At 36.9% G+C, this 24662-nt stretch overlaps 1 protein-coding gene across 1 annotated transcript; it reads right to left on the minus strand.

Moving 5' to 3' along the window:
- Positions 1-7167: 7167 nt before the first annotated feature.
- Positions 7168-18881, minus strand: YIPF7 (Yip1 domain family member 7). The gene is made up of 5 exons (XM_072336242.1): positions 18781-18881; positions 17795-17955; positions 15934-16079; positions 11341-11522; positions 7168-7330 (listed from the first exon to the last, which is right to left on the minus strand). The coding sequence occupies exons 1-5, from the start codon at positions 18879-18881 to the stop codon at positions 7168-7170; spliced, it is 753 nt and encodes a 250-aa protein (XP_072192343.1).
- Positions 18882-24662: the final 5781 nt, after the last annotated feature.

A 24662-nucleotide genomic window follows, 5' to 3' on the forward strand; every position in this document is an offset into this window, starting at 1 on the left:
ATATGTCAAATATAAAAGTAGATGTTCTAGGTGTCTTCCAGCAGTTTGATTTGCATCATCTTCTCTGTTGTAACTTGATAACTGCAAACCAGATAACTAACAGGCTGTCAGAGTACCTTTTACATTTCTGCCAGTACAGTAATACCTGTACATAAAACAGCCATTCATTGTCCAGTACATACCACCTACTATTTAAAAGAAAGGTGTCCATCTTCAGCAGTCATCTGAAAAATCCATTGAGAGAAAGATTAAAGTTTCAAAGGAAGCCAATATTATATCAGTGTCAGAAATGATGTCATTTTTATTTTTTTTTTCTTTGAGGCACAGGATAGACTAACTAGCCTCAAGGTGTTCTTTCCTAGGCTGAAATTTTATGAATCTATAATTACTCAGCTGCTATAACAGAAAGTTCCATTTCAATTAGTGAAATAGGAAAATGTTTTTCATTCTTCTAGATCATATAATGCATAACATTTCAAACAAAGAACCTGAAAGAGTTACAGTCGTGTGAGGGACTTGGCTCTTCACTATGGCATGGACACAGCTGAAGTGCTGTGCATATATGAATCTTCTGACCAAGAGCAGCAGGGAATGCGACAGCAGCAGCACAGGTGTGCTCTGTCTCAGTAAAAATGCTTCTATATTATTCACCAAACCCAGGCTGTGGTTATAGTGGATGCTTGCATGAAGAATCATTGCATGAAGAGGTATTCTCAGCAACTGATCTCAGAAACCAATTTGATCCTCCACATCTGCAGTACGACCCGATCAACAGCCAGAGCAGTGTGCTGGAAGGAGACAGTAACCTACACAGGCAGTGGTCGAAGTGAAGTAAACTGCAAAAGGCTCAGTTAAACAGATCAGCTCCGTGTCTGCTGTCACAAATTCATCTGTCTCCAGGGCAAATTTCAGTTTTGAGAAGTGGTCCTTTTTATAAGGCAGAAGCATTAGATATGCTCATATCTCAGTCAAAGGCTTTCCTACTCAGTGCCAACAGTTATTCAGCAGTGCTCATTATGCAGGTGAGATGTATCGCAGTGCTGCTACTCTGCAACACTCTGCAGAACTCTATGCGCCATGTGCACAACGTCTGAAATATAAGCAAATTTATGCTGCACTCATCCTTTCTGTGGTTATTAGTGTCATTTAGTATCATCTTCCTCCAGCAAATTGACTCACCAAGCAAAATGCACAAGTGCACTTTAGAGTAGATCATATTATCATTCCTACTTCTGAAGAGCCAAGTGCCATTACTACTTTTCACAAGGAATAACTGCCTAAACTATTTCACATTCTGCAGTGTATCAACAATATACTTCCTCCAGTGAGTTAGCAATTCAGAAGAGCGATTGAACAGTAATGCACAACTATCATACTGTTCTACAATGGAGAGATAAAACATAATGCATTTCTTTATGCCTTTTATATATTAGGACATTCTTTTCTGGAGCCTTTTCATCTAGATATGCAGTTGTATCACTCCTAAGGTCCTGACTGTACCAAGAAAGTATTACATTGAAAATATTATATAAAATTGTTGAGAGGACATGTAGTCCTAACCACAGCTGATTTCAGTCAGCTGTAGACCAAAAGGAACTATGATGGTCAGGTGCTGATGGGATTTTATTTCAGGAATATTTTCACATTACTCACTGGCATGCTTTCTTCCTGCTTTATTTTTTAGAGGGAGAATAGAGCATCAAAGAAATACAGCAAAGATGCAGACTTCTGAAAGGTTAATATTATGACATAAAAAAACAAACAAACAACAAAGTTGGAACCAGAGAACAGGAAAGCTAAAATAAGAAACAAGAAGAAATTTTGGATAACAGTTACAGTCAGAAAAGTGAGGAGTGAGAGCAACTTAACAAGCTGAAAAACAAAGCCCAATCCCAGTAAGTGTTCGTATAATACATTTAGAGCTAAAGGGCAGCAAGTACTTGAGTAAGACAAGCTCCAAACACTCAAGATCCAAAGCTAAAGGTTAAATAAATTGGAATGAAACAAATGAGCAGTGTTATAGCCAGGGAGCCTATCTTGCAATGGCACACTGGGATAGCATCTTCTGTTTGATTGCTGTAGCTGTCTCTACTCAGAATCACATGTGGGCCATCAGTCCCCTGGGTGACTGACAGTGTTGGCTCAGTGGCTCCTTGCTCTTTGATTGGTCAGTGCTTGTCAAGAAGCTGTCAGAAGAATCACCAAATTACAGATCGAGCTCTGTTCTCAGTGAATTTCAGCAAGATTGGCTTTTGTGCATCTGAAGATCTAACTCTTGTTCCCTACAATGTGTTGACTTCCCATGTAGTCTATTATAATCACAATTATGTGTGTTTGGTGTCTTGTATGGACTTTTCTCACTCATTACCACTGCACTTAACATCATGGCAAAAAAAGGGTTGGGATTCCTTCCTGCTTTTATAACTAAAGTGCTACCATAGCAGAGGGTTTGTGTTGTCCAAGGTATTCATTATGCAACTTTATGCAGATCACTGAATATCATCATCATTTGTCTGGTTCAGTGATGCAACACCGAGGTCGCTAGTCATTTCTCAGCTAATGCTGAAAACATAAGTCTAATAAATGTGCTTGGTAATCACATAAAATATATTGCCATTGTTGCAAACGTTATTCTTTCAAAAGTGTTGGCAAACACAACTAAAACTCAGCCCATGTGCATGCTTTGACCTCTCTTAAGAATGAACCATCAAGAACCTTGGGTAGGTGAGGCTGTTTAACAAGAGAAAATATGGCAACGGCCAGAAAATCAGTACTGCTAACACCACCATTGAAGTTTGCTTAGACTAAACACATAAGTGGTGAAATCAGAATGGGATCAGTGAAGGACAAATTTTGTCAGAGAATAGATTTTGAAAAGGAACATATCTACTAGTGGTGCCAACACAAGCATAAGTCAATTTCATTTTACAACAATCTAGGCAAGTGGTTATGAATGTTCTAGATTATTTGGGTAGATGTTATGCAGACGTAACTCTACTCTTGCTGATCCAGTGGCCTTTTGTTATCTGCCAGAAAATTCATTAACCACTAAATGCATCATTGTGAGCTTTGCAATTGCATGCCGTGATTGTCCATAAGACTTATTAGATGCTGCAATCACTGAACTCTTTGAAAACATATATATCACCTCTCAGGCTGGGTCAATAGTTTGCTAATGCTAAGACCTCAGAAAGCAATGATGTACTGCCCAGAACTTGTTGCAGCTCCACTGTCCTGAAATCTATCATATATATGTATATATTTGGTACCAGGCATGAAAAAGCCTACAAAAGCTTGACCACTAAATATGCTCCTGACAATAGGGGAGGAAATTTAAAGCACACAATTTATTGAATTTTTCCTTCACTTATACCCTTTAAAAACAGAAATAAAGGTCATTAATTCAACATTACTGCAAACTTCACTTAAGATCACTCTGTGGACAAGAAATGCCAACATGTAAAGGTGGCTGCTTAGTAAGGGGCTGAAATAACAGTGTGGCAGCAGAGGTTTAAGACAAGAAATAAAGCTGTTATGTCTCCTCAAATAGTATATTCAGTGCTGTTATGAAATTAGTTTCACTGCTTTTTCTTACATAATGCTTCTGTGGTTTCCATTCTAAAAAACAGAAAAACTTAACCCTTCATTAATAGAGCTATTTCACCAAGACACGCAGAATGTGTCCAATTTACCGTGCCAGCAGCATTTGATCCTCAGTTAAGTTTACGAACAGGTAAACTATTCTAGGCCTGTATTATAACCTTTTAAAGATGATATGTGACAAGATGATTTTTGATAAATAACACAATCATTTTTACTTGAAACATGTTCCTTGGCTTGTCAAGTAGACAGGTTCCCTGGATACAACCCAACATTTTGTAAGCAACCCCTGTTCGGATATCCATTTTATCATCATTTCCTGCTCCAAGCCATACAACAGTCTTCCCTCAGTCAAAATATGTACACTTTAACACTCTTTTGTGTTCTATCACAATATAGCAGCAAAATGTTTAGACTACAGCAAAATGCTTCCAGCTGGTTTCTGAAAGTGACCTTGAGGATGTCTGGCACACAGCAGAGTCAGTGGAAGACAGGTGAACACCTTGTCCCCTTACCACTTGAATATGTCATTACAAATAACACCAAGGAACTAAGAAACTACAGGGCTTTGTGTGCAAATATGCATTCAGAATTGAAGTTTCATATGCATGCAGACAAAATCAAGAAACCAAAGACAGATCAGCAACTTTCCTCCTCCAAAACCGTATTCTCCCTTTTGCTTTGAAGCTTATATTTAAGTCTTCTGTTTTTGTAACTCTTCAGGGTAGGAAGCATGAATTAAAAATCAGTCCGTGACCCATTATTATTTTATAATCCTCTCTTTGGCAAGTTGAAAGCAATAGCTTGCCAGACTTGTATTAAATTTTCATAGAATGATGTGAGGGAGTGAAATACAATGGCCTAGACAAGGGAAAGTACAGGAAAACGAGGTGGTATTGAGAAAGCCTGCTCAAAGAGATGGAAAAAGGGTATGTTATGGGATATATGTTTCAAACTGTTTTTATTTTAGATCAAAATAACATTTCGTATAGTAACAGCTTGTATAACAGCATGCAATAACATAATATATATTTTATGTGTACAGTAATATTTATGTGAGGAACCACACAGGAATAGCAGGGCCAAAAGCAGCACCATGATTATTCTCAATTTCAGAAAGGAGAATTATGTAAAAATGAAGTCTTGTTTAAAAGAAGTTGAAGGAGAATGGTAAGAGGACTAAATTCTCTTGGACAACATAGAGACCCCTCAAGGACGCCACACTAGGAGTGCAGCACCAGCACATGCCACTTTGTGGAAATATCTTGGGGACAGTAAAAGGAAAACAGAGTAGCTCACCAGTAAAGCAAGGAAGGTAATTAAAAGTAAGAAGTTAGCAGTTGAAGTGATGCAGGTGCAAGAATGAAAAAAAGTTATAAATCCTGAGAGAATAAACATAAAGCTATAATTAGACTTGCGTTTGCTTTGTAAATATAGTGGGAAATTTTCAAGGTGTTTATTTTCTCCATAAGTAATGTGACTTGTCTCTGACATCAAAGCACAAAACCATGGCTCTATTCACTAGTTCTCCTGCCATTCATATCTTTCGTATCAGGAAGAGAATGTATATAAAGTACTATGGAACAGTGGTATTTCACACTTGTTTTAGTCAGTGTGGAACAAAAATAGAAGGTGTAAAGAAAAAATGGATCTAAATTTTCCTGTACAGTCTTATCTGCACACCAGAAGAGAAATCATATGAATCTTTCCCCATTCGGAGATGGGCATCAGTGCATGGTAAATCAAATGACATTATTTTATATCCATACCCTGGAGTCAATCAATGTGTTTATCTGCATCTCATTAGTGGCAAATTTACTCCTTAATGCAGCAGGGCCAAATCCATCATGCTCACAAATGCTGATCCTCTGCATCCACAAAGTTCCCTCTAACATGCAACGAGAACCCAAGTAGTAATATCCATAGTTTGCACCAGGATTATACCTCCAGCATTGCCTCTCCTTACTTGTGCTCACAGCCTTGCAAGAAGAAAATATGTAAATACAACAAATCCTTTTCTAGAAATGAGCTGTGATTTTTAAGGCCTGGATAAGTATACATTAACTTTCATTTACTCTCAAGTCTACTATGAATTCAGTCCACGGGAGTTCAGTACAGTGAATTCCATAAAGGTTTCCTCAAGTGCTCTTGAAAACAAATATGTGAGCAATGGGAAATATTTTTATCAATGACTCTTTCAATTCAGAAACAGAATCACTAGCATGAGAACAAACCAATCATCTAAACTATCTCTGACCTGAAAAGGATGGAAAGGATCAAGAAGACAGTTCTTTTCATTTATTGCTGGGCAGTTTCTCCATCCTAAGCTTCTGCATATATATTTTTTGCATTTCTGCATTTGTCCTCTGTTTAGCAAGATAAATATTTTGCAGTCACTTCACTGAACAGTTCAAATAATGAATAAATTGGAGAATAATTAAAATAATAAAAGCATTCATCATGAGGGAAGACATCCTAGAACACTGATGAAATAATCTGCAACAATTTGTTTCCTTCAGATTTCCCTTTATTTCATATTTCTTTTCCCTGGCTGTTTCTACAGCTACACTAGCACTGCCTACTGGATTTTACTCTTGTTATGGCAGCTCACACATCTCTATTTTCTGTTGATGGCTTGATACTTCTAATATTATGTATTGAAATGTCATCTTGTGCATTCTGTGCTTCATTGCTGTTATAAAAATTTTAGGTTCCTGTAAGACTAAAAGCAGCAAATAGGTTGTGGGGTGTGGGTGGGGGAGCAGATAAAATTGAGGAGGTTTTATTTCGCTTGCTTAAATACAGTTGTGCCTTTCAGGAGACATTTTTAGGAGCTGCATTTGCTTTGTGTGGTGCTTTTCTGCAGTGACAGCAGGCAGTGGTTTAGTGGCAATTTTAAAATCTAACATTACTGTACATTACAAACAGTACAATAGGGTTTTGGACAGCAAAACCTCTTAAAAATAAAACAAGATGACATTTCTAGTTTCCTCTCTCTGTTGTAGCAACCTGCTCTTCCTGTTATTTGGACAATCATTCCGCATCACAAAGCAGAGCCACTAAATCCTCTGTTAAATATAAAAAAATAATAACTGAAAAAAAACCCCACATGCATAAATTCTGTGTTATTAGTAATCAAATAATAAGCTTTTATTTTTCTGAAACAGATGTACATTTTAGCTAGAATTACTAATCTATTAAATATTTTTGTTATTATTTTCCAGTTACTCTCTAGTGTATGTGCTATATATATTAAACACTCAGAAGACAAGATTTGTTTTTGTCATTTATTTCTTTTTTACTATCTCCTCAATACAAACGTGTTTGTTTTTTTTCTCTAAGCTGTAAGATTCTCAAAACATCAGCAATGCAATCATCTGCCTGTTAGTTTGCTTTTTCTTAATTTTATTTTATTATCAGCCATTAAGCAAATAAAATGTAAGTTGTATAATCTAATTTTGTTAATGGAACTTAATGCAATTCTGCACAAACTAAAAATAAGTAAATAACCTCCTATCCCTCTAACAAACATGAACAGAATATAATAAGGCTACCAGGAAATATATTTCAGAAAACTGCCAGAAGTGCAAAGAGTCCATACAGCAAAGCACATGGGTATGCGATAAGAAGCTGCTGTCCTTCCATGGCCAAGGCAGTGGTAAAAATTTTGGAGGCTGACAAGCTGCACCATCCAATAACAAACAGAGCTAACAAAGTTCCCAGGATCCCACTACAAGAAAAACAAAAGAAACAAAAGAGTGCATTTGTTAGCACATAGATCATCAAATCATGATCTCATATCTGGCAACTCATTACTGATAAGATAACAGGTGCAGAAAGAACCAAGTACTAAGCAAGGGCTGACCGAGGTAATTCCTTCAGCAGTGTCATTAGCAGTACTGACAGAAAGAGAAGTTGGTCTCCAGTATCTTCATGGTCTCCAACAGATGCAGCAGCTGAAGACCCTTTTTTTCTTTGTTATTCTTTTAAGTTAGCAAAGATCTTATTCAGTCAAAATCCACCTAGCAGAAGTCACAAGGATCTATAATGACACTACAGTCCTACTCTTTCATATGGCAGAATGATGACCTGGAGACAATGCCGTTTTGTAACACTTCAAAGATCTGAAGTGTGTCTCAGACGGAGAAGCAACAATACAGGATGTACATTCAGCTGACCATGCTCATAGGTGTCACTCAAGAGAAAGCCCAAGTGCGCTTTTAAAAGGTTCACATTTAGCATAATGTAAGGGACAGGAGAAGAAGCGCTGAGGAAAAGTATTTTTGCTCATTCTAAAATTCTCCACATTGTGGCTTTCCACTCTGCCCCTCAATGGCAACTAAGCTCTTCCAAAGTTAATTTTTGCTGCTTCTCAGGTTCAGTGGCCAGGAGAATGGGTGATAATGGGACTGCGGTCCGAAGTCCACTGAAATATTCCTGTATATCTAGCTATTAAGCCCTGTAGGAGCAAGACCATGTTAATATATAATGTTTCACACATGTTTTATTTGCATACTGTATTTGCAGTCTACTTCTGTAAAATGAATGAGCTCACGTGCACAATGCTGCTGAGGTGCATGACGAGTTGACTGTGTTACACACACTTACTGTGTCAGTCTGAAGGACCTCCAGAATGAACGAACATCTGCTACTTGCTAAATGACTTTGTGGGATTCTGTTTTTCCAAAGCACTAGTTAAACAGAATCAGAGTAAGAAACAGACTGTGTATACCTACGTAGGCTCATTTGTCAAAAATAATCTTCAGTAATATTGCAACTAAAACACAGTGAATAAAGCTGTCCTTTAATTGCCTTAGTTTACTTTTTACACAAAGTCATACTTCATTTCTTTCTTTCTGTCTCCAAGCCAATAAGGTACTTGATGTTCTTAGCTCTTGCAGATTTGGAAAGGAAGGATAAAACTGATTTTAAGGTGACTCAGCACCTTGTAACTTCAAGGTACTATAAATAAAACAATAAAGACCATGTAGTTTATTATTCTCAGTTGAAGTGTCCTGCTAAGCCTATGCGGAGGCATTCAGGGATTACACCGTGATTACACTGTGAACTAAGCTTCTTCTCCAAGTAGACACACAAAGATGCTCAGTTAACCAGTCAGCCAGAAACTCAGAGTTGCTATGGATTGCTTCTTGATCCATCCATATGGTAGCAGAGGTTAGAAATCTACAGGAACTTGCTGCCTAGTGATAATTTGCAGCTACTGTAATGACTCTTTAGGGGCCAATTACAAGGCAGTACAATTTAGAGCTGTGACTGCTCTGCATTGCACTGAGGGTCCAATGGCCTCTAATGGTTTGTTCCAGAACAGGCAGAGAGCAAGACAGAAAGGTGACATAAAATCTTGTTGGAGCCAAGGGATAAGTCTGTGCAATTGTACATTCAGCCCTTGGTCTTACAGCACACTGAATGCTGATACGAACAGGCTAGCTTTAGCAAACAGCATGTCTGGTGTGTTGATAAGGGTAAGATCATCCTTCAGGGGAGAAAGGCAAGGAACAGGTGTCATGCTTGCAGTATCTTATAGGGTGCATGGAGGGGCATGAAGATAGAGCTGGGGAGCAAACATGAGCAGTGCATCTCCCTTCTTCTCTATCACAACATGCAGGCAGAGTCAGCAAATGAGTCCTGTACATCAGATGGATCAAAGAAATCTTTTCTCCCATCTTAAATACATTTCATTCACTATTTCGTCAAGGAAACGCTGTGGTCAGCCTTTTCATGGAAGTGATAGTGAAAAATTATTGTTTTTTCTGGGGGAAAAAAAATTGCTGATATTTCTCCCAGAAAGATCACTTAATCAGCTTGGCCTTGGCCATGACAGCAGCATAGATGGGTACAAGTGAAGCTTAGGGAGAATCTGGTTCCACACAAGTCTGAATAAGAGAACTGGTCCTCTCTATGGTGCCATTCAGCACACAAAGGTTTTATATTTTGTATCATTCCCAGTTAACCCTGAAATAGGTGATCATTAATATCACAAATTGTTGAATTAATATTTATCTTTCATTTTATATGTGTACAATCTTATGTATGTTTTCTGTAAAAATACAGATTGAAGTTATTAAATTTTTTACAATTCAAAGTGGTTGAAATAACTTTCAGAAAGATTAAAAAAAATAGTATGAATGCACAGCTGTTTTTCCTTTGCAATTTAAAATAATTTTTAAAATTAAAAATAATGAGTCATATTGGATTTAAAAGTTCCTACTTGATCTTAGTAAAAGTTCATAATAGATCTTTGTACAACAAATAACCTCTTATTTATTCAAGGAGTTATAGCAAATGAGAAAGGACTGCAGAATCCTAGAGACAGCCACTTGATGTTATCAGTTTGTTTTAATAATATTTTACTTTTGTAAAGCCAGTCTCAGAAGGCTATAGATTTTCAAAGAATGTGCTTTCTCTAAATTCACAACATTTTACAAGGCTATGGTGCCTGTTTGGTGATTCCCTGTACAGTCAACAGCATCCCATGCAGTTATAACAGCTGGCTTGGAGTTAGCCCCATCTGTCCTCTGATTACATATTTGCACCTTTTATTTGGGTGGATTATTAAACAGGTTAATCAAGCAAATATGGAAGCGTAGGAGAACAGAGAATGAGTGGCTTCTTCAGTGTCAGTGCTGCTCATCTTTTCAAGGACAGCCGAGTAACACTTGAATATACAGAATAAGGTTGGTCTAATACATTATAACTCTATAGAAACAAGCAGCAAGGATTATGCTAAAATCTTGACAATGCTATATCATTTCCTTAAAAACTAAATTCATACAAAAAGTTGCTGATTTATTAAATAAAAGACGGGCGCTTTTACTGCTCATCAGTTGTCAGTTCCAGTATCTTTCAGATTGGTGAGTTCAGAAAGTATTAAAAAAGATCAACTAGGGAAGCCATTATTAACAATGATGTGTTCACTATGAGTAAAAAATACTGCCCAAACCCTTCAGGATCTGGAGCTTCACTGTGCTTTTTTTTTTTTTTTTTTTATGTCAACATAGAGGTAAACATGGTCCATATTTCAAAAGGCTTAAGGAATGAGGAGGAAGGAGAGGCTTGCATGAAAGTTTATTAATTCTTATGTATATTAATGAACACTCCTCCACACCCTCACAGAGATACATACAATGCTGCACGTCAGTTTTTATTCAAAGCAATTATACCACAACTATTCCTTGGAGAATAGGACTTAGCCATATCTTAATGCTCCACTTCATTAAAGGTTGCTGATTACTTCATTCTATCACACAGAAGTCAGTCTACAGAAAGAAAGGAAATACAGGGATGGGAGCCTGATACTATGAGCACGCACACACACACACACACACACACACAAAACCAACAAACAAAACAAACAAACAAACAACAACAGAATCACCTATATAAAACCAAAATCCATGAGTCTCTTTTAAAATTGTTACCTTAGTTTGGATACTGCTGGTTCTTGCAAAACAAAAAGCACATTTTGGACTGCTGCAAAAATCAAAACCATTCTTAATCCCAGTGAGACAAAATGGAGTTCTATTAAAGTAATTATATAGCACCCTTCTCTTGCTCAGATCTTCCTCTTCCATTTTACCCATTTTTACCTACTCAGAATGGTGTCTTTCTTCACAGTTTTGGAAGATAAATTTCACTTGGTAGCCATTTACAACATATTTTCATAACACTTCTGACTTGCTGTCCTTCAGATGATTCCTAATGCCATGCACTGGTACTTACTGTAGTGAGAAGATGGCTGCAGAAGAGGACAGGATCACCATGGGCAGCAGGCAGTAGCCCAAAACACTTGCAACACATCCATATGAGACTCCTGTGATGCTCATCAAGTTCAGTAGGGCATGCATAGTGATGCACCCAGTGACACTCACACCATACACGTAGCCAAAGTGAACTTTTCCTGCCTGGAAAAAACATACATAAACATTGTGTTGGAAAGGAACAAATGTTTGCAGGGTGGTTGGCAGAAGTGAAGCACTACCTTAGTTCCATTTATTTATTTTTTTTTTTTTTGGACTGTCAGTTTCTCCTCACTTTGTCTTCATTGATTCAATTGTAAAACACATGCTACTTTTGGGTGATTTCTGCATCAAAACTTTCCAAGGTAAATGTGTGAGAATGTGCTTGTTGCTAATTTAAATTCATCCCACTGATTCTCAGCCTTATTCTCATTGGGCTCGGAAGTAACACAGGAGTTGGTCAGGGAAGCTTGGGAAGATCTAACTGGTAACAAGCTGAGAACAAATTATGGACATGGAAAGCAAATTTTTGAGTCAGGAAAATGTTTCCAATCTTTACAAATTCCAAGACAGTGGAAATTGAGAACCTATGTGATTTCAGTACAGAGATAAGTGGAAAAGTGTCCCAACTAAAACAGCAACTCCACTTACTTAAAACACTTTTCATTTTATGACAGTTTTCAGTAGATCCAAAAAAACCAGAAACAAACAAACAAACAAACAAACAAACAAAACCACACACAAAACCAGCCAACCAACCAAAACCCCAAAAGCTACTAAACCTTTGCTGAAACTACGCAGTTTTTCAAGATGAATGTGACCATTTTTCTCCTTGACGATCACAAGAAAGACACATCTCTGTGGTTAGATCAATACAGCATGTTCATTTCTAGATAAACCGCAGTAGCAGCTCATGTTCTTTTGTGCTCCACTGAAAGAAAAATCCCCCCAGATGGTTGTTTGTTGTTTTTTTGTTTGTTTGTTTGTTTTTCCCCCCTTCTTCCAGGTTTTATTCCTCTGTGTGAATTTAGTGCCTGTGAAAGGTACCAGGCTGACAGCCTGAAGCCTGATGTTCTATAATTTACACACAAAGCTAGTTCAACAGGCACCAGTGGCCGTAGCACCACCAATTTCTTCATCTATTGCCATTATTTTGGAGGATTACCTCGAGACATGAGAGCATTGCTCATTCCCAATAGATAGCTAAATCATTTTCTCTCTCTTCAAGGTTCTAACAAATGTACTACTGAATGCCAGGTACACAGTAGTGTGATTCCAACTTCTGTACATCAGAAATAAACAGTGATCTGGGATGAAGACAGACTTGTTTGTTTTGTTTTAGAACTTTGCTTCTTAAAGATAACATGCATTTATGAAGGGGATAGCTTAAACTCTGGACTCAACCCTCAGCTCTGTACAGTGGAATAAATTTGTCAAAGGAAGTGCCACAATGCATCACCTTTCTAACACATAAGAATACATATAAACACACTTAGCACAAAGATGTGTATGTGTGTATACTTTTATATGTCACTCATTACATATTGCATAGGATAAACTGCATGAGAATCAAAGCTAAGAAAGGGTTTGTGTTTTCTGTTCATTTTGTAGCTTATGCTTGGATTCTCTTATGGTGCAAAAGACAGAAATATTACTGAAGCTTTTTCCTGGTTTAAAATATTTACAGGCATCTCTTCCACAGTGGTTAAGGAAGACTATTTACTTTCTTCAAACTCACATTTTAATGAATCCTAGGGAAACTAACCAAGGACCTTGTTTCTCTGGTACCTCATTTGTATGGAAGCTGATCACGAGATGCCAGCCGTATTGAACTGGACAGATATACAGAACTGCAGAAGAGAGAGATTAATCTAGTGACGGCACAGGTTGAAAGTCCTGAAGTTGCAGGTTGGTGCCAGCTCTCTTTATGAAGAAAGAGCACTTATGTGAAAGGCAGCCTTAGCTAGTAAGACCTGCCTCTCCATCAGCACCGTCACCCTGCTTTTCAGCTCATCCTGGCTCATTGCTGACCTCTCCTCTGCTTTCAAGTTAGACTCACTCAGGTTACCCATAGTCTTGCACTGACCCAAATGCTTGCTATGTAGAAAGAGAACTTTGCTAGCATTTGCATACTACATGTATAAAACAATCAAGAAAATTGCTTCACCAAATAGAATTAGACAGCTAGAGGTAATGTGGGAGAGCAGTAATAGCTTGGATCATTATCAGTCACAATTTCAGTTTCCAAAGTTTTGTATTAAGTTTAACATGTGTTGTTGTTTGGGGCAGCATTTACTATTGATCAATTAAGAAAAATGATGTCTCACAGAGATGCAGCAATTACTGTAAGCTAATACTTTAGGCTGTTTGTTTCAGTATTTTTAATGTTCTACACTGAACTACTTGGCAGCTTAATCTAAGATTACCAAATTACTGAGGTAGAGATGAAGGGAGCGCTAGCCAACTGAAATCTCCATTTGGTGCAGTACTTGATTTGTGGTGCAGGGGAACGAGAGAGAGAAAGCAGCTGAACACATTTGTTCCAATTTGAGCTGTTGCTAACTTATGTAAATATACTGACTCACGCACACGGGAATACTCCCAGTTCACAGCAATGTAAGCAAAACCAGAATCAGACTTGATTAGGCTGGCAGGCTTTGATGAATTGAAAGCACTAAATTTGTCCTGCGGAAGGAACAAGGTTAGAATAAAGTCAGACCTTGTGTGCTTGTCTGCACCTGCCTGGAGTGGGTGCTGCTACCCTCAGTTTCAGGATGTGGAGAAGTCCCATGACAAATGACTATGTAAAATGCAAAGTGTGCAAACTTTTGCACTGCTGTTGTTTTTTTCTCTGCAACGGAGCTGCCTTCCTTTTCACCAGCATGAGGAAGAGCAAATGCTGCTGCGAGGTTAAAAAGCCCTTTCTCATTTTCTCTGCAATCCAAAAGAAATGCTAACATTTAAAGAACATCTGTGCATATTTTTCATAGTTAAAAATCTGGAAGTAAGTAAAATTTCTGAATTATTTCTTGAACCAAGATCTTAACCAAATTGCATTCCTGGTACTATTAGAATTACTGGAGTATAAAAGGATGTCATAACTTACATAGCCCAAGAGCAACTCTGGTAATCAAAATAAAAATGAAAAGTTTGAATTTTTAAGATGGCCATGGAAATCACACAGACATTTTCCCGTGAAGCTGTGGCACAAAAACTCTGACATAAGAGGCTTTGTCAGGGGAGTTCTTGAAAAATACCTAGACCACGGGTTGTTTCTCCAATGCAGCATGTTTAATATCTTAAAATAAATATGGTAATTTAAGTACTTTGTTTCAATAATAGTAGCTTAATATTCATTGTAATATCTCACTGTCCAAGAAGAAAAATCAACAGCATTCTTTTTTTTTTTTTTTCATCTCTCCTTCCATTTTTCTGTCTGTAGTCAATTCATCACTTTCTCCTTTATTCCTCTCATCTTTATTTCTCTGTGTGGGAAAGAGCCCATCTTCTGTAGCATCCCACCTTCTCTTCCCCTTTTGCCTTTTTCTCCTTCTGCTTCCACTCTTTTAAAATATTTTTAGTTTTACAGGCACATAAATAATAACACTTGCCTTTTATATTGCAGTTTGCACAGTCAAGGTACTGCACTGACATTACAAATTGAGTAAGAACTTTCAAGTCTTCTGATTCAGCACTATTTATCACAGAAGAAGGGGAGAATTAGAGCCCCTTTTCTCTCCCTTCAGGTGTCAGAGCAGCAAACCCTCCCCAGTACAGTTCCACCTTGTCCCTGTCTGATAAATGGTTGCTGACAATCAGAGCTGTCCTTCAGCAGTACCAGAGAGCCTCTGTTGTCAGTGACAAATAGATGAATTTTGGACTAGTGTATAGTCTTTCTTTCAGCTTCCTGCTGTAAGAAACTCTATTCGTAAAGAGGAAAAAATTTAAGCACAGGCTTACATATTTTGTTTAGCAGATGATGTAGACAGAGAATGTAGCTTAAGAAGATGCTAGCAACATTTATTGAAAGGTACTGTAAATTTTGACAGGAAGGTGGAAAACGTTGCTTTCCTTTTCTTGTTGGAATAATTTTAGTTACGTAAAGATATGTATATTTTTCTTTTATATCTCTGCATTCCACAGAATAACAAACGAGAGAGGATTATTAAAAAAAAAAAAAAAAAAAAAAAAAGAAAGCAACAAGAGTGCTTTAAAACCTGGGCTGGTCTGCTATGTGCTCTTTTTCCCTCCTTTAGAAATTCCCTGTTATGTCCTTACCCAGTTCATGTCATGCCTCAAGTGTTCAGTGCCTCCTCAGTCTGTACACTGTGCACATCTGCCCTTTGTTCATATTAATCCCTAACTTCAATAATGGTGAGATCTTTTATTTCCACTGGAATTAACACACCACTTTACTTGTATTACATCTACATTACAATTAAACATTATGTACTTTCAAGCAAGAAGTCTTTTTTATACATGTAATCTCTGGAAAAATAGCAAAGAATGACTCATTATTTATCTTTTTTTCCTTTTTTTTAGAAAATTGATCCCTTAAGCTCCTAGCATAACCTACCAGCAGCAACGTTGCTCCAAGGGCCAAACAGAAAACCACAGGTCCAGTGAGGTCTGTCTCATTCATTATGCTGCCATCTGCAGGTTTCATTGGATTTAGAACTGTTAAAGTTTTTTGCCATATGTGTTCAAAATTGATCCCAAGTTCTGCAATAAGAAAATCCAGAACTGCTTACAAGAGAACAACACTTTTACAGTAACCCAGTATATATCACAGATCCCTAAACAAATCAATCACTTTAATGTAGATAATACCGTAGGATGACATATTCAGTATTAACACCATGCTGTAACTGTTCATCCAGTATAGTTGAGAGTCAGCTCTGATTCCAAACTGGAAACATTTATTTATTAAATCTAATGAGTCAAAAAATGCTTTCAGCATTTTCAACTTAATATTTGTTTTTATATTTAAAACATACATACACATATATATATATATACACACATATATATAAAGACACATACATATATATAAACCACACTAACTTAGGTGTTGAAAAATATGCTAATTAAAATTAACTGCAGAATTCAAGATACTCTGGAACACTGAAGGCAGAGATATATGTTTTAATTCTGGTAAGTCTGACAAGAGATGTGTCTTAAGCCTTAGCTGCCAGAGGCACTTAAAAATGACATTCTTCCCTTCAAGGCAAGTTAATAATACTCTGTAGAGTGCTTTATAAGCTTTTTGCATTTAAAATATAATTACTGGAAACCCTGGAAACAGAACAAATTTCTTTCCCATTAAAGCAAATAGCAATTCTGACACTAACTTTACTGGGGCAAAAATTTCTTTTCTGACTTCTTCAGAAGCACTTCAGCTTGAGAGATCAATCATTTCTGCTGAGATGCTCCAGCAAGGAAAAGCTAGATTCAGAACTGGTTGCCAAAATGACTGAGGCTGACAATATGTTAGTGCTGTTTGAAAAGCTAGGTCCTCACCTTATTTCATCAATCCATCATCTTGAGCTAAGGCAAAACATTACATACATAAGGTTGTTCTGTATTAAAATGTTTGACTTTGGTCAATGTATTTGACACAGTCATGAATATCTCTGCAGCTTTGTAGATCACAAGTATTTGTATTTCAACATCCTTTCCATGGGGTGAGCTACCTGTGGAGTTACATGCTTGGAGGACTGAGAGTTGGAGGTCTAGAAGTTATCCATGTTATTCAGAATGATCTTGCTGGTTTGAAGCAGTGCAAGAACAGGCTACATACTTTCTTTTTCTATAATGGTGGAGTAGTCACAATTTATATTTTTATTAATATTATTATTATTATTATTATTATTATTATTTTAAATGTTGGTATTACTGGTATTTTGCAAACTGAATATTCATCTACAGATCAGCCACTTGCATTAAGATAGTTCAATCATCATGAAGAATGATGTTCATACAGTTAAATGATCAACTAATTGAAGCTGCATGCAGCTTTAAAAATTTCCTTTACACTGAAACAACCTAGTTAGCATCTTCTTCAAAATGTAGAATTTATTACTAGATAAGCAAATTAGATTATTATCAATGTTTATTAATTAAAGATATTCCAGTATGCATGCAGTATAAACACAGAGCAGAAAAATGTTTGGAAATATGAATGTGAAACTTATTGTTATGCTGTCATCTAGTGGTAGTAAAGCATATACCATATATGACATAAGAATGAATTAAACTCTTGCAGACCTCAAATAAGAAAATGCAGGGTTAAGGACAGGAGCAGTTGGTCAAAGTTGCATACACAGGGGCAAGTTCAACAGCCAGGCTGAGTGCCTCTGCTGTAGATGCTCTGCTGGCTGACACTAGTTAGGAAACAGAAGCATACAAACATGCATTGTCCTTGGTTTTATTTTTACCTTCTAGCAAAGGAGGTTCCTCATCAAAACCATCAGCACAGCTGATGTTGGAACCATATGGAACTGTTGGCTGTAAAATCTGACCTGTGTAACTCTGAGATGGCAACAGCATTTCTGAGGGGACAAAAGCACCAGCCAGAGGTCTGTCTGCTATCTGGCTCCTGGGACAAGAAGCAAATTGTAGTGAAACAAATGATGGCAGTGAGCAACTGAACAGTTCTCTAGAGCTGCTCCCCCCATGTGACATGGTTTACAATTTCAACTATTCTCAACAGTAGTGCAGATCCCAATCCTTTATAATGATAGGTTTAATTATAATTAATTCAGCCTTGGGGAGGTATAGATCTCAGAGTTCTTTCCTGCTCTATTTTCTATGATTTCTGAATTATTATTACATATTATTTCATTTCTGTATGACAAGAAGGCATAGAGAGAGCTAGGCCTAATTTCTTATCCTTTGATGCCCATCTTTCTGCTCCAATCAAAATGATTTTTTATTCCCTGATATTTTCTAGAAGGGAGGTGCTGACTCTGTAGAGCACTGCCATTGTGGGTAGGGCTGAATGAATCACTGCTTCTGGGGCAGTGAGTTTTTTGTCAGATCAGGCCAGGTCTCTTCCTTTCAATCTCCCTGTGCAAATCCTAGGACCAGCCAGATCCATCTGGTGCTGAACAGGAAGGCTGCAACAACATCCAGCCTCCTGTATCATGGTTGTTTAGAAATCTCCTTAATGTAGAACTTCTTTTCCACAGTGTCCTTCTTTCACAGGAGCAAGTCACCATTTGATTTAAAAAAAATACATTAGAGAAAGGAAGAAAAGTATTCTTTTCATCTTTCTACAGCTACAACTTCTACTTCACCCTTAAAACTTCAGCTGTATTGTTCACAAAATCCTTTTGTTTCAACTGAATGGTTTTCTTTGTCACTAATTTCACCTGAGTTTTGAAATCTCCCTCTTTTTTTTTTCTTTTGCTAGCATACTTACTTTCTGTTTCCACTAGAGTCACAAGTGTTGTAATCTTCTTGGTCATCTATGTTGTAATTGGACTGGTAAAAGTCACAGTGAAACTGCTCAAAATTTGCCATCCTGATGAGGAAAAAAAATAATTGTGTATATTGATAAAATCATCTTTTGTACAAGCAAATATCTATGCTGTCTTAAGCCATGCATTCAAAATAATCTTTGGAACTGACACAAAGAAGGAACTGACAAAAAAGACCAACTTCAGTTTCCATATTACTGTATACTAATTTATACATGGCATTAGAGTGGAGGAAGAAACTTTCTCCAATTACTGATACATAATTTCCTGTCAGGACAAGGGGCAGAAGGCACAAACTGGAACATAGGAAGTTCCATCTGCACATGAGAGAGAACATCTTTACTGTGAGAGTGCACGTGAACAGGCTGCCCCAAGAGTCTCTTTCTATGGACATGTACAATACCCACCTGGATGTTTTTCTGTGCAACCTGCTGCAGGGAACCTGTTTTAGCACTAGGTTGGACTAGATGATCTCCAGAGGCTCCTTACAATCCCTACGATTCTGTGTGAAAGAAGATAAATAAACTATTATTCTAAAGAGTTCATTTCCTTATTTTAAAAGAAATATACAGACAAAAGAGAACACAAAAGGTTAAGAATGGACTCTTTCACATCATCATTATCATTCTGGTGATCTTTGTTTTTACTTTATATTTTACTTTTAGATTTTTAACTTAATGTTCATCTTTATTCCCTCTCATTGAATATTTATATTCATAATTAAGATCCCCCTGAGCTCTCCTCCAGCCTGAAGCTCTGGGCAGGATCTTTGCCTACTTGTATACATGTATAACACACAGACATAAGTACTATGTATGTGTTTTGCCAACTGATTAGCATTCAAGTGGTTTAATCTGCTCAACAACCTGACTTAACTATAAAAATTTTTGATTTTCTTACATTTTCATGTAGGATACTAGTATCTCCCAAAACTTTCCCCTTTTCTTTACTTTTGCCTTCTTTTCCAACATCTCAAATATCATTGGCGAAACACTCTTTTCACTTTTACTGCATCTCTGTTTTTGTCAGACACATGCTACTTACAGTAAAGACCTTTGCAGAAATGTTTATATGGTAAAAGTTATAAAGATTAGTATTTCAACAGGGACCTCAAATGCATTTTAAAATTTCTAAATTGCATTGCATAGTCACACTGAATCCATTCATTTATCCAATACATTCAACTTGTATGATATTGCTTTCTTTACTGCTGGAAACATCATGCAGGATTTCCAGATTTAGGAAAGAAAATAACGTGTTGTAAATATGTTTAATACAGGTTTTACATGGATTACATTTTAATAGATTACGGTCTCCAACTCAATAGTTCAGTTTCTGCGAGTCTTTAATATTCTATGCTATTACTACAAGGAATTAAATTATTAAATAGGTACATACTTCATCTGTGTAGTAGAATTCGGGAAAAATATTCTTATTTATTTATTTATTTTTAAAGAAAAATTGGGAGCTAAGGTTACTTACTTTTTAATTGATGAAAACTCCAGTCTGTTGAATTTACATGTTGGAAAACACCTAAAATATCCTCTTGCGTTAACAGGGATGAGCTTAGTGCTATTTATAAGATTCTAAATTTGATCACTGAACAGATGCATGTGATGAAAAAAAACCACACAGCATGTCAATAACATGGACATATGCAAAAGAAGTAACAACAATAAGAACAGATGATAAAAATCTCTAAGAAAAGCAGAAAAAAATAAGCAGAATTATGTAATTTTCAGTCAACAATGTAGATTGTATCCGACAGCTTTGTCCTTAAGTAGATACAGAAAAAGATCCTTCTGGAGCCCTCGAGAGTTGAGTTTTCAAATATTAAACATTTATAACTGTATGTAACAATATTCATAATAAAAATATATATTTAACTGGAGGTATGCTCCTAGCAGACATTCCTTGAGGGTGTACTATGGGTCATGTGCAACCTTAAAGGTGTTCATTGTGGCTGGCAGGGGAACCTTTTGGTTGCAATCAATTTGGAGAGAATGTGGTTCTTCCTACCCCACTCTTACTCTAGGTGTTCCCATCCATCTTCAAGGCTGCCAGAAGGTCTCTCGAGGTGCAGCACTCACCACACCAGGGTCACAGCAAGCAATGAAAATAAAAGGCAATGAGCCTTGACTATCACCCTTTGAGAACCTTCACTGCATGCATAAACATCAGATTTTTGTTAACTTTTTTTTCCATTTATCATTCAGCATAATATCTGCTTCAGTCCCTGAGCCACTATAGAACCTTAGGAGCTTTTCTTTTACAGTCTTAACTGCTAGGAAACTTACAGCACAGAGTGAATTTTGAAGTAGTACCTAATCCTCAAAGACAACTTTCTATTTACACAAACTTTAGTCACAGGCACTCAGTAAGTCATAACAAATGCTGCTTTTTTCACTTATGGATTGGATAGTTTCCCAATGATCACTTGAACTAGTTTATTTGAGGAATGAGACATTAAATGAGATATATTAGCAGGTCATTAATCTGTGCCTCAGGTGCATATTAAATTTGGTGTGGTTGAAGGCCAAATGACTTCCATTTCATTAGAATAATCATGCCCTGTTGGTATATGACCTATAGACCTCTTAAACAATTATAGTATTGATACACTTTCAAATAAGAAAAGATTATATTAAATATATTATTTTAAAAATATGCATGTCCCCAGAAGAGCCCAGAACTGAAGAATGATGAGAAGCAGAAAAAAATACTGCATCTATTTCTGCTGCTTAGGGGCATGGTATTTGTTGCAGACATTGTAAAGAATCTGTCACACAGTTTTTGTTTTTTTGTTGTTTTTTTTTAGTTTTTGCCTACAACTTCCATACTGCTACATCCAACAAGGTAAATTCTCAGTTTCATGCCTTAGCAAACTGCTAATCTCTGTATTGTTTAATCATCTCTGTTTAGATATAAATTCTTAATCTTGTTTATATCAACTCAGGGTGGGGAATGAAATAGGATTAGCACCTCTCCTTGAAGAAGGTAATTAAAATTAATATATTTATTTTAAATAGAAGAATTCTTGTTGGCTAGGTAATGCCTGATTATTATAATCACAAAAAATGATATGAATACGTTGCTACTTTCAATTAGAAAAAGTTACACAAATGAAAATATGCATACATATGTGCATAATGGCTGTCAGATAATGACTTGGAATAATTATGAGACAAGGTAATTTAAGGAAGAATTGAAATGGAAAAAAACACAAAGACTGATAGAGGGAAACGACGTACCTGAAGGCTACCTATAATCAGGAGGGGTGTAAACTCTTTGAAGGGGCCGATAATAGTAGGACAAGAGGAAATGGTTTTAAGTTGAAAGAGGGAAGATTTGGGTTGGATGTTAGGGGGAAGTTTTTACTAGGAGAGTGGTAAGGTCCTGGAACAGGCTACCCAGGGGCGCTGTGGATGCCTCATCCCTGGAAGTATTCAAAGCCAGGTTGGATGGGGCCCTGGGCAACCTGATCTAGTAAACATGGAAGTTTGGTGGCCCTGCCAGGCAGAGGGGTTGGAGCTTCATGATCCTTGATGTCCCTTCCAACCCAGGTCATTCTGTGATTCTGTGATCTGTGAAATTGTTGAAGAATATTGTCCAGTCATGAAAAAAAAAAGGGCACATGAAAATGTTTAAAAAATCTATATTTTGAGGTATTAAAATAAACTTGAAATGCATGTATTTTCTACCCATATATAAAATTCAAATATAATATGCATTAAATATATTTAAACTATGCATTTATTCTACATGAATATCCCTGTGTATAAACATATAAAAGTGCATCTGAAATACAAATATGGAAACTGATATAACTGATATTAGAAACTATGATGCAGATTAAAAAAAAAAAAAAAAAAAAAAAAAAAAAAAGCTAAGTATTTGATAGAAAAGTGATCAATAGAAATAGTGACTATCTACATTTAGTACAAATGGACAGAATACTACTACTACTAATACTACTACATACTACTACTGTCACCCTCCTATCAGAAGAAATAATCCATAAAATAAAAAATAGACATATAAATTAGAAATGCCAAATGATGATTAAACATACTCCATGTAAAAAGTACATAAAACATATCTTACAATTCTGTACCTAAAAGTTTCGTAGAATCATAGAATGGCCTGGGTTGGAAGGGACCTCGAGGATCATCAAGCTCCAAACCCTGTGCTGCAGGTAGGGCCACCAAAATCCATATCTGATACTAGACCAGGCTGCCCAGGGCCTCATCCAACCTGGCCTTGAACATCTCCAGGGATGGAGCATCCACAACCTCTCTGGGCAGCCTGTTTCAGCACCTCACCACCCTCTCCCTAATGTCCAACCTTAATCTTCCCTCCTTCAACTTAAGGCCATTTCCCCTTGTCCTGCTGTTACAAACCCTTTCAAAGACTTGACCCCCCTCTCGTTTATAGGCTCTCTTTATGTCCTGAAAGGCTGCAATGAGATCACACTGAAGTCTTCTGTTTTCCAGGCTGAACAAACCCAGCTCCTTCAGCCTGTCTTGGTAGAAGTGGTGCTCCAGCCCTCTGATCATCTTTGTGGCCTTTCTCTGGACTCTCTCCAACAGCTCCCTGTCTTTCCTGTATTGGTGGCCCCAGACCTGGGCATGGTACTCCAGGTGGTGCCTCACAAGGGCAGAGTAGAGAAGGACAGGGAAAATCAAATTTCAAAACTGGTCAAGAATTTTCAATACTGCAAGGTTACAAAATAATGGGAAAGCTGAAAAGATCAGAAGTAAATATGCCATTTTGTAAAAGGCTAATGAGACACCCCAAGTAATTATTTGCCCATCAACATAAGATTAATCCCAGCGAACTATTGGTTCACATAAAAAATAACTGAATCAATGTATCCAATCAACACGGGGTTTGGAAGCTAGCAATTTCAGACTAATTTATGTTTTAATAAGATTAGTATTTGGGAGAGGTAACCACTGATGACCCATATTTATACAAGGCATTTTATTTGATTTTGCTTCAATAAGTATAGAACCATCACTGCTTAATGGGACAGCCATTATACTGATTAAATAATTGCCATTAGATGCATTTCAAATGTAATTGAAAGAAGGGGAGATGTCTTTCTAATGGGGTCTTACAGGACATAAGCTTTGTTAACCTAATCTAGCAGACACCTTGAAGCAAAATATACAAATTGGAGGTGGTTATAAGGTGATTTGATCATAATCTGTTAGGATAAAACAGACAGTAAATAATTAAGAGGCTCTTGAAGCTATTAGTCAAAAGTAAAATGAAACCCAAAGTAGAAGAGCTATAAAACTTTCACAGTGTCACTAGCCACAAGAGCAGTTTACCAATGCTGCATGTTCAGGTTCACAACAGGTGGCTAAAGCAAACATTGATATTGAAATTTGGTACAAAATGAGTTCACAGTCAATATTTATTGGTACAAGGATGTAGACAAAGCAAAGGGATGCCTGAGCTGAGCATTCTTTCAGGTATTAGATGCCACTGACCTACTAAAATGGGGAAAGGTTGACACGTGTCAAGATGAGGGAAAAGAAACTGCTCTACCTCAAAGTTTTAGAACAGAATGGGGATGCAACCACACTTGCTTTGACTGATGTTAATAACTTAGTGAAAAAATTGTTTGGATGATGTCTAACCATCAAAAACAAAAATGAGAATGGAAGCTGGCAAGTACTAAGAAGTTTAATATGGTACATGAAAAATGTGAAATCATTGCTTTTTCTAAACTGCTGGGGTTTCTTTAACCTTAAAGAAGAAAAAAAATAATAAAATAAATAAATAAGGCAGGAACCAGTGGAATGTTTCGGTTTCC

This window comes from Excalfactoria chinensis, chromosome 4 (assembly GCF_039878825.1).
Source record: "Excalfactoria chinensis isolate bCotChi1 chromosome 4, bCotChi1.hap2, whole genome shotgun sequence".
NCBI classification, from domain to species: domain Eukaryota; kingdom Metazoa; phylum Chordata; class Aves; order Galliformes; family Phasianidae; genus Excalfactoria; species Excalfactoria chinensis.